Source organism: Cebus imitator, unplaced genomic scaffold, assembly GCF_001604975.1.
Source record: "Cebus imitator isolate Cc_AM_T3 unplaced genomic scaffold, Cebus_imitator-1.0 Scaffold0, whole genome shotgun sequence".
Taxonomy (NCBI): domain Eukaryota; kingdom Metazoa; phylum Chordata; class Mammalia; order Primates; family Cebidae; genus Cebus; species Cebus imitator.
Window position 1 is genome coordinate 2,879,761 of NW_016107315.1, and position 17,579 is coordinate 2,897,339.

The window sequence follows — 17,579 nt, forward strand, 5'->3', positions numbered from 1 at the left end:
AAAAAAAAAAAAAAAAAAAAAAAAGGAAAATGTGGTACATATATACCATGGAATACCATGCAGATAAAAAAGAAGAAAATCATATCTTTTGCGGTAACATGGATGCAGCTGGAGGCCATTACAGAAACTAGCAGGAACAGAAAACCAAATACTGCATGTTCTCACTTTTATGTGGGAGCTAAACATTAGGTACTAATGGACATAAAAATGGTAACAGTAGACACTGCGGACTACTAGAGTGGGGAGGGATGGGGGCAAGGGTTGAAAAACTGTTAGGTACTATGCTCACTATTTCAGTGATGGGATTATTCATATCTCAAACCTCAGCATCATGTAATATATCTATGTAACAAACCTGCACATGTACACACTAAATCTAAAATAAAAGTTGAAAATATAAAATAAAAAAAGAAAACATGGCACATATACACGATGGGATGCTATTCAGCCTTACAAAGAGAGATCCTGTCATTTGCGACAACATGGATAGAACTGGAGGACATTAAGCTAAGTGAAGTCAGTCAGGCACCGAAAGACCACACGATTATACTTATATGCTGAATATAAAAAATCGAACATATAGAAATAGAAAATACAATGAGGAATACCAGAGGCTGAGGAAAGGTTGTGGCTAGAGAAAGGGGAGACGTTGTTCAAAGGGTACAATGTATCAGTTAGATGGGAAAAACAAAAAGCTTTAGTGATCTATTGCACAGTATGGTGATATAATAAATGCATTGTGTATTTCAAAATTGCTAAGAGTAGATTTTAAATATTTTCACCACAAAAATGATAAGAATGATAAGAACGTGAGTTGATATATTGCTAATTAGCCTGATTCAATCATTCTGCATTGTGAACATATAGTCTACATTGTTAAAATGTCACATTGTATCCCATAAAGATAAAAAATTACTATTTGTCAGTTAAAAGTATAAGTATTCAAAAAGAGAAAAAGGAAGCTAACAAACAACAACAACAACACTCTGATGAAACAGTCTCAGAGGGTTACTGGCAAAATTCATGATGAATGAAGTAGGGTCTTCTGCCCAGATTCTTCGTCATTCAGTATGATTAAATTATGTGGAAGACATACCTTAACAATTTCCTCCCCACTGACGTGCCGTAGCCGCCCTAGTACGTCCATGATCCGGTCTGGGAAGGCCTTCCACTTCAGCAGAGCTAGGAGGTCCACTAGAAAGCAAGCCCAAAAGATGATGAACCCTGGCTACTCTTCTTTTTTTCTTTTTTTGAAACAGAGTCTCACTCTATGGCCAAGGCTGGAGTGCAGCTGTGTATTCTCGGCTCACTGCAACCTCAATCTCCCAAATTCATGTGATTCTCTTGATTCAGCCTCTTGAGTAGCTGGGATTACAGGCATGCACCATGATGTCCAGCTAATTTTTGTATTTTTAGTAGAGACGGTGTTTCACCAGGTTGGCCAGGCTGGTCTCAAACTCCTGACCTCAAGTGGTCCGCCCACTTCAGCCTCCCAAAGTGCTGGGATTACAGGCATGAGCCACTGCACCTCGCCTGACCCTGGCTATTCTGAGGTCATGCAAGGTCCAGACTCTCCCAGTCAAGGACAGGTGGAATCTAGAGGGACAGAATTAGCTGCAAGCATCAACACAGACTGAGATCAAGGCCAAAGACACATCTATGATGTGTACTGTGAAGCTACTAAAACCGTGGGGAACCTTGTAGGCTGCTGTTGCTGAGTGATTCCTTCAACTTCAAATGAAAAGAAGCCCATTATTATGGCATGAAAAAGGAACGATTTCTGCCTCTCTTCACATGCACTAGTAATGTGGAGTGAACAACGGAGGAAGGTGGAGGACACCACCCTGCAGGCACTATCACCTACCATTCTGCGTGAGTTTGGTAGAGGAGAGCTGAGTGGAGATGAAGAAAGATTCTTTGGTGCTGCGCTGGAAGATGAGGCTAGAAGGGATATTAGGACAGCCATTGTAGTCCTCTTTGCAGCAGGGCAGGCCGAGGTACAGAGCATGGTTATTAAATGTGCTATTCTCATCACACTGTAGGCAAAAATGGAGAAAAAAAAGTCCCCTGAGCCATGCAACATGCAAAAACCAGGTTCTAGGGAATTTCTGGGCTGATATTTGCTCTCATCTTCCTAAGGCTGAATGTTGGGCTTCAGGTACTCTTGGAAGAGTGCTTTCTATTCAGAAACTCCCTAGAACAGCTGATGTGCCTTTTAAACAGAATATGGTGGGGCAATGTGGTTGCCACCAGATGTGCAGGTAATCTTGGGTGGCAGCTATGCTGTGACAGCTGACAGTACCATGATGTCAAACAGCAGGCCTAAGAATATACTAAACAAGACCGCAATGGCAATAAGGGGTTGGTAATGGATTTCCATCCAGTAAGTGAGAAGTAGAAAACAAAGAACTTGTTGGCATTACTTGTGGGAGGAAGGCCGCTGCTCTTAGAAGACCTGCCCACAGATGTCCCAATGTCACCCACCAGTGCACTTCCCTGGGTCCTTTGGCCTGCCCAGTGAAAACCACCTAACTGAGAACCATGTGAGAGAGTGGCCTCAGTGAGGGGTGAGGGGTGGGGATGAAAGACAGCCAGGCCTCATACCTTGTACACATAAAGCTCGTGAATATCATCTGAGAGAGTGGTGCCATCGTCACGCATCAGGGGTGAGAAGGCAAAGCCAAAGAGTTTCTTTTCCCCTTTGTCCTTTGCTGCAATCAGAGCCAAGTATTAGTTGTTTCTTGCCTTCCACTCTGCTTCCTCATTGAAATTCTCCTTGTGCTTAGCACCTACGCTCTTGTGTCTCACCTCTTTCATTAACTAGGTGGAAACCTGACTGCAGGAATGATAAGAAATATACCAAAATGAGCTTCTATTCATATTCACAGCATATAGGCTACCTAGACCCAAAAAGAAACTAAATTGCTGGTCTTGATGACCAGGGTCTCTTTAATAAGCAGTTTAATCATGGTACAAAGGGATATTCAAAGAAGAATGACAATGGATAATAATCTCAGACACTAGGAAGGGCCAAGACAAGACTCTATGGTTTTGAATCACTGCTTTTACCATCCCAAAAATAGCCTCTGGTGACATCCCATCTCTGAATATCCGTTTATTCCCAACTCCTCATTTTCTTGCCCAAATAATAAGGATCCACTTAATTCTGTTCCAGAGAGGAGAGAGTTATATTAATATTCTCAAGGGAATGTGGGGGGAAATCTAACTTACTAGAACAATGTCTGAACTCGAAGCGCAGGTGGGAGCCCCGGAACCGGTCAATGGGGATGGGCAATTTGATAATTTCTCCCCAGCGAGGACTATTACTGTGGTAGAGGACAAAGGAGTGGTAGGAACTCCTATTTGGCTCTCCTGAACCTAAGCTGATGCAATCCTGGAAAAAAGAAACAAAATAAGATGTCATCTTCCTGGTAGGAATGTCTGGATTTCTGTGTCACTAGGACACTTTTCTTTCTATTGTTTAAAGGTCTAACTTTTGCACTAAGCAAAATCTATGAGATGAGAAAATGCATTTTACTTAAATTCAATACTTTTGAAGCAGTTATGTAGATGGTATATGAAATCAGCAGTCACGATTCTCCTTGTTTTCTTTGGGGTGAAAGTAACTACACGTACTCCTCAACAAAACGGGAGAGAAGCAGGGTGGTGCATTAAATCACTAAGGTAGGCTCTTCATTCTCACTAAGGAGAGAAACAACAAGCTGCATGAGAGAACTCAACTGTATGTAACATTTTACCAGATCAGAAAAAAAATTAAATTACAAAGTGGAGAGAGCCTGTTTTCTAATTGTCCTGAGTCCTACACTTGGACTGGCATTTTAGGTCACTCCTGGGTGATTTTCTTTGGATGTGAACAAGTTAGGCCAGATTTAACTTAACCCATCTCCCAAATATTGCCATGAAGATGCAGTCTCAGTACTGCTCATGCCCTTGTCTGGACAACAGGAAGCTTTGGGCCACATACTCAGGAGTAGGTCCCAGTCCACACAGGGGTGATGTGATCAGCTGACCATTCTCCTGTCACTGGCGCTCTCCTTGCAAATAGTGAACAGACTTAGGTTCTTGAGTTTTTTAAATGGCACACAAATCATTGTTTCTACTATTATTTCAACATTCTCCTCTATTTCTGTCCTGATTTGGGAAATCATTTTGACTAATTTTATCTTTTTCTGTCAAATGGGAATGATCATTCCTGTTCTATCTCACAGGGTGGCGGCCAACACACAGAAGCAAGGTTTGCACAACACTGACTTGCCTTCTACCAAGTGGGAGGCAAATGATGCTGTGTTATTCACCGCAGACTTTACCATGACATGACTGAAGAGAAAACTCATGTGCAACAGGAAAACAGCACTCCAAGTCTTCACTTTCAGTGGAGAATAACAGAGGATACTTGTACTACATTGCCTTTAATCGTCCAGGGCCTGAGTCTGCTGTTCTTTGTCCTATAACTTGGTACCAGGAAGTGACTAAGTTCTATCTTTGACCAAAGTGTAAATATAACTTTCTGTATTAGCTCAAGAATAAAAAGGCAGAATGGGACCTAACAAGTTACCAAAAGTAGGCAGCTCTATGCTAGGTGGAATGGCAGGAGAGGCAACATGTAGGACAGAACTAGAGGGAATAGGTCTAAAATGGAGCAAGAGGGATTCAGGTCAGATACTAGGAAAAATTTCTGCAATGGCTGTACAACACTGGAAGTCATTATCAAAGCTCACTTTAGGGTTTCCTAAAGAAAGAAAAAGGCAAAGAAAAAGACAGATGGGGTGATTTTAATCCTACTTGAAGAGAATGGGCCTCTGGATAAAGTCCACAGAGAATTATCATAGGATTATCCTCCATCCCAATTGACTGACTGGCAAGCCTTACCTTCAAGATTTCTCCATCTGCATAAAGCACATACATGGTCACTTCAATATTCTTTTGTACACTCTTTCCTCCTCTCTCGAAATCTCCCTTCTCCAGGGTTAGGTACAGGTCATTGCGGATATCACCTGCGGGGAAAGAAATGCCACATCCTTATGACTCCAGAAGCCATACTGCCCCATTTTCACAGAGAACTAGGCTAGCATTTGGATCTTCTGGGGTGGGTGGGCGCTCAGGGCATTCCAAGCTTGGTTAATAATGATGGACATTTTACCATTATCAGTGCAGCAGCACTTAGGTTGGTTAGTCATGTATTCTCTAAGTCCGAATTCTAAAGATGTTCACCACACCCTGTCAAGGGTGGAGAATCTTTCAGATTGTAGACGCTCAGACTATTCAGTCTATCTCCCTCCAGGAGAATGGCTGTAATCTAAGCCTCCCAAAGAGGGAAGATTCTAGAATCAACAGGAATAACATTTTAACATGCCTATGTCTTAACTACTAATCCTTCTTCTTTTCCCTCAAGAAGGGTTTCTCTTTGATAGATTTATACTTTTTATATGCTTTCTTTTTGCAATCCCCATCCTCTCTGAGTCTGACTGGAGAATACACTACTTTTCCTTCCAAAGATTTGGAGACTTTGTTCCAAATCTCATTCCCTGCTGGAGTGACAGGTAGAGGTCACTGGACTACTTGTCGCTTTTTCTTCTTTTTGTTTGCAAGTGTGCTGGGAGATCACTTTTCAGAAGCATAGGTAGTAAGGCAATGAGGCAACATGTTGTGCTCTTTTGCTTCCCTGTGCTCTGACTCCAGCCCATTTTGCCTATCTCTGTTGTTCAACACTAGGGAGGAGAAGCTCAAACTTCAAGTCTAAAATGACCCAAGTTACATCTGCCTTTTTAGGGTGATGGTCGAGGGGAGGCAGTGTTGCCTGTTCATGTATAAGAGTGTATTTAGGCTGCTCTAAGATCCTAAATCTTGAAAATAACCAGTTTTATTCACATGAACAAAAGAAGGGCTTTTGACTTTCAAAAAAAAAAAATAGTAAAAGCTGTGGGAGCAACAAACTTCAAAAGAAGAAAATGGCAAAGGAAAATAGGAAAGACCAAAGTGAAAATGTGTTAGCAGCCTGAAGAAACCAAATGAGAAATAATGAAACAACTTGCAAAACATGCCAGTTCAGAAACCAGGTATTTTTTCTACTTCAGTTCTTTGAAAAACTGGTACATTTAAATATGTTATTATTTGGAATCACAATGATAGAGGCAGGGTTTGCTTTTGGTTAGCATGTGGGCTTTCTGGTTTGGTCAGAGATAAATGACAATGCTCTCTTTTTTGCACTGACTACCTCTCTAATAATGGAAGCATCTGAGTTTCTCTCATGCATGAAACAGGAATAGACCAGGACTAGCACATGTTTGAGGATTTCAGGGGTCTTTGTGACTATTCCTTCCATTATTCAGGTCATTCTCCTAACCGAGGTACAACGTCTTGAAATCATGGTTATTTGGCTGCATAATGAAGGTTCTTAAAATACTATGGTAAAGTGGGGAAGAAAAGTCATGACAAGCAATTAACCATTCTTCGAGAGCCCTGAGATCTTTCCCTAATGTGTGAAAGCCATCTTCTTTCCCAAACAAGCAACCTTGATGTTACCATGAAGGAAGAAGAAAATGTATCTTGAAAATCATATCAAAATGCCACTGTTGCATATGTGGGATAGCCTGGAGGACCACATCTACACAGACCCTTGGGTTAGGAAGTGCCGCTGCTTTGAATTCTAATGAGTCTAGAATCTTAGTCCACTTCCTTTGGACGTTGCTGCTTGGGGCCTCCTAGTATACTATTTAGAGTGCTCAGGTGTACAGGGTAGGTTTGGGTGGGGAAGACAGGTAGAACAAGAAAGGGAGCTCAAATTTATCAGTTTGCTACTGTCAGGACAGAGGCTGAATAAAGTCAGTCCTGAAAGTTAACATCCAAACTTAACTGAGAACTTTACTATGGCTCATTGCTATTTTTCTTCATTTTAACTTTCTCCTTTAAAGTCAGGTTATTGCTATTACAGTGGGACAAATCAGAGTTAGCTATACCTGAATTTTAAACAATTGAAACAGGCTTCTTAGAAAAGTCTTAATTGCACATTAGTTTTTCTATGGAATTTAAGTAATACTTAAATTTAAATTAGCACAAAGTGAATAGTCTAGAATTTTTAAATTAATTTTTAAATTTTTATCCTTTTCTGAGTCAAATAGTTTAGAAAATTTTATTTTTTTAAATTTTTATTTATTTATTTATCCCATTTATTTATTTTATTGCATTTTAGGTTTTGGGGTACATGCGAAGAACATGCAAAATTGTTGCATAGGTACACACGTGGCAGTGTGATTTGCTGCCTTCCTCCCCATCACCTACCTCTGGCATTTCTCCCCTTGCTATCTCTCCCCAGCTCCCCACCCCCCACCGTCCCTCCCCTATTTCCCCCCAACTGACCCCAGTGTGTAGTGCTCCCCTCCCTGTGTCCATGTGTTCTCATTGTTCAACACCCGCCTATGAGTGAGAACATGCGGTGTTTGATCTTCTGCTCTTCTGTCAGTTTGCTGAGAATGATGGTTTCCAGGTTCATCCATGTCCCTACAAAGGACCCAAACTCATTGTTTTTGATGGCTGCATAATATTCCATGGTGTATATGTGCCACATTTTCCCTATCCAGTCTATCGTCGATGGGCATTTGGGTTGGTTCCAGGTCTTTGCTATTGTAAACAGTGCTGCAACGAACATTCGTGTACACGTGTCCTTATAGTAGAACGATCTGTAATCCTTTGGATATATACCCAGTAATGGGATTGCTGGGTCAAATGGAATTTCTATTTCTAGGTCCTTGAGGAATCGCCACACTGTCTTCCACAATGGTTGAACTAATTTACACTCCCACCAACAGTGTAAAAGTGTTCCTATTTCTCCACATCCTCTCCAGCATCTGTTGTCTCCAGATTTTTTAATGATCGCCATTCTAACTGGCGTGAGATGGTATCTCAACGTTGTTTTGATTTGCATTTCTCTGATGACCAGTGATGATAAGCATTTTTTCCTATGTTTGTTGGCCTCATGTATATCTTCTTTTGTAAAGTGTCTGTTCATATCCTTTGCCCACTTTTGAATGGGCTTGTTAGTTTTTTTCTTGTAAATCTGTTTTAGTTCTTTGTAAATTCTGGATATCAGCCCTTTGTCAGATGGGTAAACTGCAAAAATTTTTTCCCATTCTGTTGGTTGCCGATTCACTCTAATGATTGTTTCTTTTGCTGTGCAGAAGCTGTGGAGTTTGATTAGGTCCCATTTGTCTATTTTGGCTTTTGTTTGCTTAATCTAAGAATAGGTGCTTGGCCGCATGTTCTCACTCATAGGCGGGCGTTGAACAATGAGGGCACATGGGCACAGGGAGGGGAACATCACACACTGAGGTCTGTTGGGGGGTGGGCGACTAGGGGAGGGACAGTGGGGGCTGGGGAGGGATAACATTGGGAGAAATGCCTGATGTAGGTGACAGGGGCACGGAGATAGCAAACCACCATGGCATGCGTGTACCTATAAACAGTCCTGCAAGATCTGCACGTGTACCCCAGAACTTAAAGTATTAAAAAAAAATCTGAATCAAATAAATGGTTACAATTTCTGTTTAAGAAAGAAAAAAAAAGAATAGGTGCCTGGTTTAAATATCACCCTGGTTTGAACTCTCTGGAAGTCATTCTCAAAATAATCTATGTGGCTTTTTAAAAGCTCCTATTGGCTACCAGGAACATTATTCTAGGTTGTACAAACATTTTTAATCTCTGTGGCTCTATATACAGGTTAACCAATAACATGTCCTTCAAATGAAACATTTTCAAATTTTCCTAGTTTTATATGTATATAGAATACTAATAGAAAACTAGGAGCTGGGCATGGTAGCTCATCTCTGTAATCCCTGCTTTGGATTATAAAGAGGCTGAAGTGGGGAGACTGTTTGAGGCTAAGAGTTCTAGACTAGCTGGGCAACACAGTGAGGCTCTACAAAAAAAATTTTTTTTTAATTAGCTAAACATGGCAGTGTGCACCTATAGTCCTAGCTAGTCAGGAAGCTAAGAAGGGAGTATTGCTTGAGCCCAGGAGTTTGAGGCTGCAATGAGTTATGATCCTGCCAGTATACTTAAATCTAGCTGACAGAGCGAGACACTTTTAAAAATAAACAAATAAAATTAGACAATGTCTTGGAGGTTATTAATGAAAGAATTTGATCTGTGTTGATTATACAGAGTATGCTCACGGTTTCTGGGCAGGGCATTTTAAGGTAAAATGCCAGTTTCAAAATGGAAGAATTAAGTTATATATTCCTATAGTTTTCATTTTTTAAAAAAACAGAATGCCCTTGGTGGTCATCTAGCTGAGAAAATTTATCAACACAAGTAATTGTACCCTCTGAGTTACAGACTGCAGTAGTTTATTTTCGTCAGGTCTTTAGCTGCTCTTTATTTGGAGAACAGACCTGCCTAGACTATTCTAGAACTACTCTCAGCCAGGTTAGGTATTAGGTTATTGGGCTTATGGGTTGCAATTATGCAATTATGGTTTCAATTTCAAGAATGGCAATTTGTGAAAATTAATGTTGCTGAGAGGGAGAGGCTTCCTGTCAAAATCTCTCTGGGGGATCATTTCAATCAAGCTCTCCACTAATTCTCTTGGAACTAGAAGAAAACATAAGCAGAAGCAACTGTGAAAAGCTTCAGGGATCTAATGACCCAGGCCTACCTGTCTGCCTGCCTTACAGATAGCCTTCCATAGTTCCCCGGCTCTTTAGCTGTCCCTATTGCATGTTATAAGTTCATAAAACCTATCAGTCGGATTATGCCTTTGGGTTAAGGCTCTGTTTCCGAGAGGCTCCTGTAAACTTTGGCACCAACTTCCAGGAAATATTATCAGGAGAGAGAGGCATGAGGGCAGGCACATTACAATGAAGATGAGAAAGAGAAAGCTGGAGCAGTGGTTTTCGATGTTAGTTTGCAGACCACAGCCTGGCTGGTTGTATTCGAACCACCTGGGGAACTAGTTGAAAACAGATTTCTAGCATTCACACCTTGAGATTCCAGTGGGTCTTGTGTACATCTATTTTTTAAAAAATCGCCAAGTGATCCTGATGTTCTTCATTGTTTAACACTAGGAGGTCTGCTGGGAGGACACTGATGGAGTTTGGTTAGGGGTGGGGGACTGGGAAGCTCTTAGGCAGCATGGAGGAGTGCTGAGAGGGCGAGTCTCTTCTGCAAGAAGTAGGAGTAGGTATTTCTGAGAGTAGCCCTGATGATGGGTCTCCTTTTTAGGAAGGAAGGACCTTGGGCAGCCCTGACTCACTTTGTTAAGTGCCCCCTGCTTCCTAAGGTTGGCAGAGCACCTTACAGCATCAGTAATGCCTTACATTGAGTGCTTAGTGCTTGGGTGACATCCAACAGAGTTTCTTGAATGAAGTGGAATGATTTGAGTTTTTTCTTATAAAAGGGCCTCAGAATAAAATATCTGCCCCTTTCACAGTCTCACAGGATCTGTTGGTACAGCTGCACTCAGGAAATTGGGCACTTAAGTTTCTAGAAGTTAACAAACCTTTTCTGTAAAAGACTAAATAATAAATATTTTAGGTTCTGTGGGCTACATATGTGTCTGGCAGGTATTCTTTCTTTTTACAACACTTTTAAAATGTAAAAAAAATTCTTAGCTAGCAAGAAGTACAAAAATAGACTGTTGGCTGAATTTGGCTCATAGGCTATAGTTTACTGATACCTGGCTTGGATGTTTATGCGTGTAGAACAGCTGCACTACACTGCAACTGCACATCAAAAATACAGATTCCTGTGTGCCTAAACAGCTACTGGGACAAAGCAAGGTAATGAACCTGAGGCTATCTTATTATGATAGGGATTGGCCTGAATACTCTGAGATCCTTATGGTGTGTGTGGTCTTAAGAGTAAACAGTGCTGTTCGGCCACCAGAAATCTTAGGGGGATAGATTAGGGAGCACTGTGACAGACCGGTCTGACCCCCTGAAGACCTGCATACTAGTGACTCTGGAGAAAGACAGTTCATGATGTGTTTTCAAGTTTCTTTTGAGAGCAATCTCAGAGGTATCCCAACCTCTGAAGTCCAGCCAGGCATCAGAACATTTGTCAGCAAGAGAATCTCAAGCACTACTTGGAATTCGGGGCCAAATGTTTTATTAGTGCTAGCCTATATGGAATTCCATCCCAGCAGAAATAATCTGGGAAGGCCCAAACAAGTTTGGCCAGTCAAAATCTGACTTGGCTTCTTTATTATATTCACATTCCTTCTGTATAAATTACTCACACTTCATATGGAGGCGGCTCTGGGTTCAAGTACAATAATATATATATATTTTTGAGATGGAGTCTTGCTCTGTTGTCCAGGCTGTAGTGTAGTGGTGCAATCTTGGCTCACTACAACCTCTGCCTCCTGGGTTAAAGCTATTCTCCTACCTCAGCCTCCTGAGTAGCTGGGATTACTGGCACCCGCCACCACACCTGGCTAAATTTGTATTTTTAGTAGAGATGGGGTTTCACTATGTTGGCTAGGATGACCTCAGTGATCTGTCTGCCTCGGCCTCCCAAAGTGCTGCGATTACAGGCATGAGCCACCATGTCTGGCCTCTTCCATAAGATCATGTAAGATGAGAACTGACTTTCTTTCAGTATAATCGGAATGAGACCAAGCCTATCTCTTGGAAGAAGAGAAGGAAGTCTCCTAAGAGTATACATGGAAATGTAGAGATGTTAGAGATGTTAGCTACCATTCAACCTGGACGGTTTTAGGTATGTGACCAATGGAGGAGTTCTTATTTTCTTGAGGAAGAGGCCAAAAGAAAAAAAAAAAAAGACTCTTGAGAGGAGTTCTTTAGAGTACCCAAAAAAGGATTCTTTCTTTTTCTCATCATGTCTTTGGTGTCATACTTCTGGTTTCTACTGCAACAAAGTCAGTGATGCTCTTTGCTCTAACAGGATGAGAGGTATGGGCATAGTGTGACATCGCTATATACAGTTTTTCCTTTCTTGGGTCAGGGATGTGATGATCTTCCAACCTCTTTTGGGACTAGATGGGCTTATTCTTAAAGCATTCCTTAGATACAATGCCATAGCCTCATCTGACACTCAGATTGACCAGTGCTATTAACCCACTTGTGGTAAATAATGTCATTACTCCCCTTGAGGAAAGCTTTCTTCCAAAAACCATGTTTCTGTTTGTCTTTTTATGAGAAGTGTGTCCCAAGAAAGCCAAAAAGAGAAGCTTTCTGCCGTTCTGATTCCTTGTGGCTTGGAGTAAGCATGATTCCTTTTCTTTTCAATGAATGTAACTGATCAGTCTCATAAAAAATCTTTTCCTGTATCTATACACCTTAAGCTTGCTAAGATTTTCTAAACATTCCAATATGTCCCAAATTTCTTCAGATCTTAAGTGAATACTCAAAGTAATACACAGTGTTATTGACGGGCTGGTAGCTTTTCTTTTTATGTCTTGTCAGTTACCCAAGAAGGTGAGGCTGATGAGGATTATTGATATGTATATGATGCCCCACCCCAGTATTGCAACATTCCATGAAACAAATGAAGATGAGAACAAAGCAGGCAATAAGCAGACAGAACACACAAAAGAGAACTTACACCCAACTATCTTCATCTCTGCATCAGAAAGAATGGGGCGAAAATGAAGGAACAGCACAGAGAAAAACAAGAACAATTAAGACAAACAGGAAAAGAAAGAAACATCACTTGAAGGCCAGTGATGAAACATGCACATTTTTTGTCAGGAGTCAAAGAAAAGGACAGAGCACAAGGGCAAGAGTTAGAGGGTCCTCTAAAAGGATGCTGTGCCTGCATAGCTGTCTTCTAATAGATATGTTCAGGGCAATCCAGAGGGGAGCAGTAATTGAGAAAAGGGAATCAAGAAGGGGAAAAACATCCATAAGCAGAGAACTTTCTAGGACACGGTTCTCAAAGGGGATCCCAGACCAGCAGCATCACCATCACTTGAGAGCTTGTAAGAGATGCAAATTGCTGGGTCCCACTACAATCCTACTGAATTGGAAACTCTTGGGGTGGGCCAGAAATCTGTGTTTTATAGGCCTTGCCAGTGATTCTGAAGCACACTAAGGTTAGAGAACCACTGCTTTAGGAAAAACCTTAGTCGTCTGTTAGAACAACATAATAAATCATAGATGGGCTTCTGATGACAAGACAGAAGACCATTTAATATGAAATTTGGCTCATATCACCTACAGTCAATGATAACCTTAGAAATTCAAGGCTTAGAAAACAGGTTAAACCATTGTACTACCCAAAGAACCATGACAAAGCCCTTTATTTCCACTGACTACAGGGTACAGACTTTCCAGGAAAGCAAAGAAAGAGAGCCATAGCAGGTGGTGGCACATCTCTGCTGGTTTAGGCATGGTCTGAAGAAGGGTACAGTCCCTTCTTGGGCAAGAGGTTTTTTGTTTTGTTTTTGTTTTTGAGACAAAGTCTGCTCTGTCACACGGGCTGGAGGGCAGTGGTGCAATTTTGGCTTACTTCAACTTCCACCTCCCGGGTCCAAGCAATTCTCATGCGTCAGCCTCCCGAATATCTGGGACTACAGGTGTGTGCCACCATGCCCGGTTAATTTTTGTATATTTTTAGAGATGGGGTCTCACCATACTGGCCAGGCTGGACTTGAAAGTCTGGCCTCAGGTGATCTGCCTGCCTTGGCCTCCCAAAGTTCTAGGATTACAGGCGTGAGCCACCATGCCCAGCTGAGTGAGACGTTTTATTTTATTTTATTTTTTGAGAAATGGTCTCTCTCTGTCACCCAGGCTGGATGGCAGTGGTGCCATCTTGGCAAACTGCAACCTCCACCTCTCAGGTTCAAGCGATTCTCCTGCCTCAGTCTCCTGAGTAGCTGGGATTACAGGTGTGCACCACTGCACCCGGCTAATTTTTGTGTTTTTAATAGAGATGGGGTTTCACCATGTTGGGCAGGCTGGTCTTAAATTCCTGACCTCAAGTGATCTGCCTGCCTTGGCCTCCCAAAGTGCTGGGATTACAGACATGAGCCACTGCGCCTGACCTGAGCTGCTAGAGGTTTTAAATCATTCCTTTCAGGTTATACTCTTTGGCTAATGGCTTTCTTTAAAGTTTTATCATAGTTAATTCTGACACAGGAGTCACAGGAAACAATGTTAACATCAGTTTGTTTACCTGTAACACTTGTCCTTGTCTTTCTTGCCCATCTTCTTAAAAAAAAAATCTAGGAAAAAACTAAAAATGTGCCATAGAGTTATTTTAGCTTTTGTACTTTACTAAAATGAGTTTAGAAGGAAAGAAAAAGTATCCACAGAAATACGGTGATCAACAAATGTTCAGTTTTTTAAAAAAAGGCTAAATTTCCCATATTTATTTGTTCTTCTATAATCTAAGATGGCATTTCCTGGGTTGGCTCCCAGAACACCAGCAATATCACTGTTGCCTCTTGCTCATTACCATGGGTCATGAGCAGAACTCATGTGTAGTCATGGCCTCAGTTATGGCAGAGCAGAATATCTCATGCTCACAGCGTCCCTATGTTATGTATGTACACTCTCATGGAAAGCAATGGTAGAATGCCAAAAAGATCTTTTTAGAAATTGCATGTCAGTTACTGGTGTGGCTAGAGTCTGTCTGAACTCTCCCTTACAGCTCTGCCACTATGCTTTGACAAAGACCTATCTGGGCCACCCTGACCAAAAAAAAAAAGACCTTTCCATGAGTGTTTGATAGCTTCTGCCAAATGCTGGATAGTTTTAAAATAAGGATAACAGTTTATGAATACTTCTAATTTTTCAGTTTACTTTATCAGACTTATCACACTGTCATGGTCACAGTTACTGACATTTCTTTCCTTGTTATTTCTCCACATGTTCATGGGTCAAGAAGATGAAGTTGCAATTTCTTGTAACTTGGTCACACCAGCACTGTGAGAGCTGAGGGACTGCTGCAACTCAAGTAGCCTAGCTACAGGTAGAGGTGTGGCCAGGGTTTGAGAAAGACTCCCCAAAGGGCTTCTTAACACAGTCACTGTTTCCCAAGATAGGGAATGTAAAACATTCCTATAAATGTTTTTAAACCACAGTGTAAAACATTCTTGCATACTTTTTCTGTTGCTCCAATAGGACCTGCAGGTACAGTCCTATCACTTTGCCCAGGGACTGAAAACCTATTCTGACAGTATATTGGGGCATATTTAGGGGGAATGCCAGTTGTTAACCGCCCACAACTCTGAGAGTGGTCATCGGTGCAAAGTTCTTTCCTCAGGAAGAGAAAGGGTGGAAGAGGGGGCAGATTATGCAAAAGGGCTGCTCTGCCTATGAATCAGTCCTTACTTTCAGCTATAGCACTTAGTACTTCAAAAGCAGGCTCAGAGCCCCACCCTGGGCCTGCCAGGAATACCCGTATTTCTGCCTTGTGGGGAAAATCATATGATGGTCCCTTAGTTGACCACGGGAGGGAAAACGCTTAACCTCAGCTTGCTTCACCAATGCTTGAAATTGCATATTTCCACAGTCATGTCCAGCTGTGTGCCAATGATATGAAGAGATGTAGAGTACCCTAAAAAGATTTTTTTTTCCACAGATGAGGTTTCAATAATGTAACTTGAAATCAAATTTTGCTGAAATACATTTCTGACTGAAGCTTGTTCCTTTCTAGTCTCTGATCACTTGGTTTTAATCCGATGAGTATGTGAAGACTATCTGGAAGCTAATAACCAAATCTTAGCAAAGTTCTTAAGAGAAAGGAAGTACTTTAAGTATATCTTTTGGAATATACTCCACCACATGAGCCCAGATATCTAATTTTTAAAAGATTACCAGGTCAATTTTGGTAACAATTTATTCTTTTTCAATTTTGGTAACTTTTTTTTTTCCATAATCAAGAAGCCTGACTATGCTTGGGCTCTTTTCCTAATTACCAGCACAGAAAGAGCTAAGAAGCATGTCATAACAGGAAGGTAGAAGCATCCTGTGGTGGTCATTACCCCTACAACAGCTTTCATAAGCATGAAGTCTCCCTAGCATTTAGAGAAAAATATAATTGATCTACTATCCTATGTTTCCCATCCAAAAGACTCTCCTGTGTACCTGAGTAGAAGAGGAGGGCTGTGCATAGCAGCTTGCTCTGCATTTATATATATGCCTCCCATCTACTTGGAGGCTTTGTTCTCTGTGGAGAGAGAATGAAGGTGACAGAAAATAAATCTGGGCATAGCCTGGAAAGTTGGACGGCAGCTGGAACCCATCACATAGACTTCTATGCCCAGGCTACCCAACCCTTTGTGTATGTGCTGGCAAATGATTTCGATGAGAGAATTTAGTGAACCACCATGAAGAACTCCAAATAAGTGATATTTAAAGTGATCATCATCAGTTTGGTCTAGCCTGGCGGGGCCTGGCCATTAACAACAAAAGCAAATAAGCTTTTAATAGAGCATTAAAATTCAACTGAGGCCAGGCACAGTGGCTCAAGCCTGTAATCCCAGCACTTTGGGAGGCTGAGGTCAGGATTTCAAGACCAATATGCCAGTACTGGGTCGCCTGAGGTCAGGAGTTCAAGACCAGCCTGGCCAAAGTGGTGAAACCCTATCTCTACAAAAATTACAAAAATTAGCCAGGTGTGGTGGTATAAACATGTAGTCCCAGCTACTTGGGAGGCTGAGGCAGGAGAATCACTTGAACCTAGTGGGTGGAGTTTGCAGTGAGCCAAGATCATGCCACTGCACTCCATTATGGGCAACAGAGTGAGAGTCTGTCTCAAAACAAACAAACAAATGAGATGGGTCTCCTGAATACAGCACACTGATGTGTCTTGACTCTTTATCCAATTTGCCAGTCTGTGTCTTTTGATTGGGGCATTTAGCCAGTTTACATTTAAGGTTAATATTGCTATCGGTGAATTCGATCCTGCCATTTTGATGCTAGCTGGTTGTTTTGCCCATTAGTTGATATAGTTTCTTCACAGTGTTGATGGTCTTTACAATTTGATATGTTTTTGCAGTGGCTGGTACTGGTTGTTCCTTTCCATGTTTAGTGCTTCCTTCAGGAGCTCTTTTAAGGCAGGCCTGGTGGTGACAAAATCTCTCAGCATTTGCTTGTTCGTAAAGGATTTTATTTCTCCACTGCTTATGAAGCTTAGTTTGACTGAATATGAAATTCTGGGTTGAAATTTTTTTTCTTTTTCAAGACGGAGTCTTGCTCTATTGCCCAGGCTGGACTGCTGTGGCATGATCTCAGCTCACTGCAACCTCCACTTCCTGCCTCAGCCTCCTGAGTAGCTGGAGATTACAGGCATGTGCCACTACACCCGGCTATTTTTTTGTATTTTTAGTAGAGATGGTGTTTCACTATGTTGGCTAGGATGATCTTGATCTCCTGACCTCATGATCTGCTCGCCTCAGTCTCCCAAAGTGCTGGGATTACAGGCATGAGCCACCACACCCAGCCAAAAATTTTTTTCTTTAAGGATGTTGAATATTGACCCCCTTCTGGCTTACAGGGTTTCTGCTGAGAGATCTGCTGTGAGTCTGATGGGCTTCCCTTTGTGGGTATCCAAACCTTTCTCTCTGACTGCCCTTAGCATTTTTTCCTTCATTTCAA

The 17,579-nt window shown here is 41.6% G+C and overlaps 1 protein-coding gene across 7 annotated transcripts in view; it reads right to left on the reverse strand.

The window, feature by feature from the left end:
- DOCK3 (dedicator of cytokinesis 3) overlaps positions 1-17,579 on the reverse strand; it is a 682,827-nt gene that overhangs the window by 131,700 nt on the left and 533,548 nt on the right. For all 7 annotated transcript variants that reach the window (XM_017497238.2, XM_017497162.2, XM_017497072.2 and 4 more), the window contains 5 exons: positions 4,891-5,015; positions 3,232-3,394; positions 2,605-2,711; positions 1,865-2,036; positions 1,097-1,194 (listed from right to left, as the gene is read on the reverse strand). In XM_017497238.2, the coding sequence (XP_017352727.1) occupies positions 1,097-1,194; positions 1,865-2,036; positions 2,605-2,711; positions 3,232-3,394; positions 4,891-5,015 (665 nt within the window). The remainder of the gene's footprint in view (positions 1-1,096; positions 1,195-1,864; positions 2,037-2,604; positions 2,712-3,231; positions 3,395-4,890; positions 5,016-17,579) is intronic.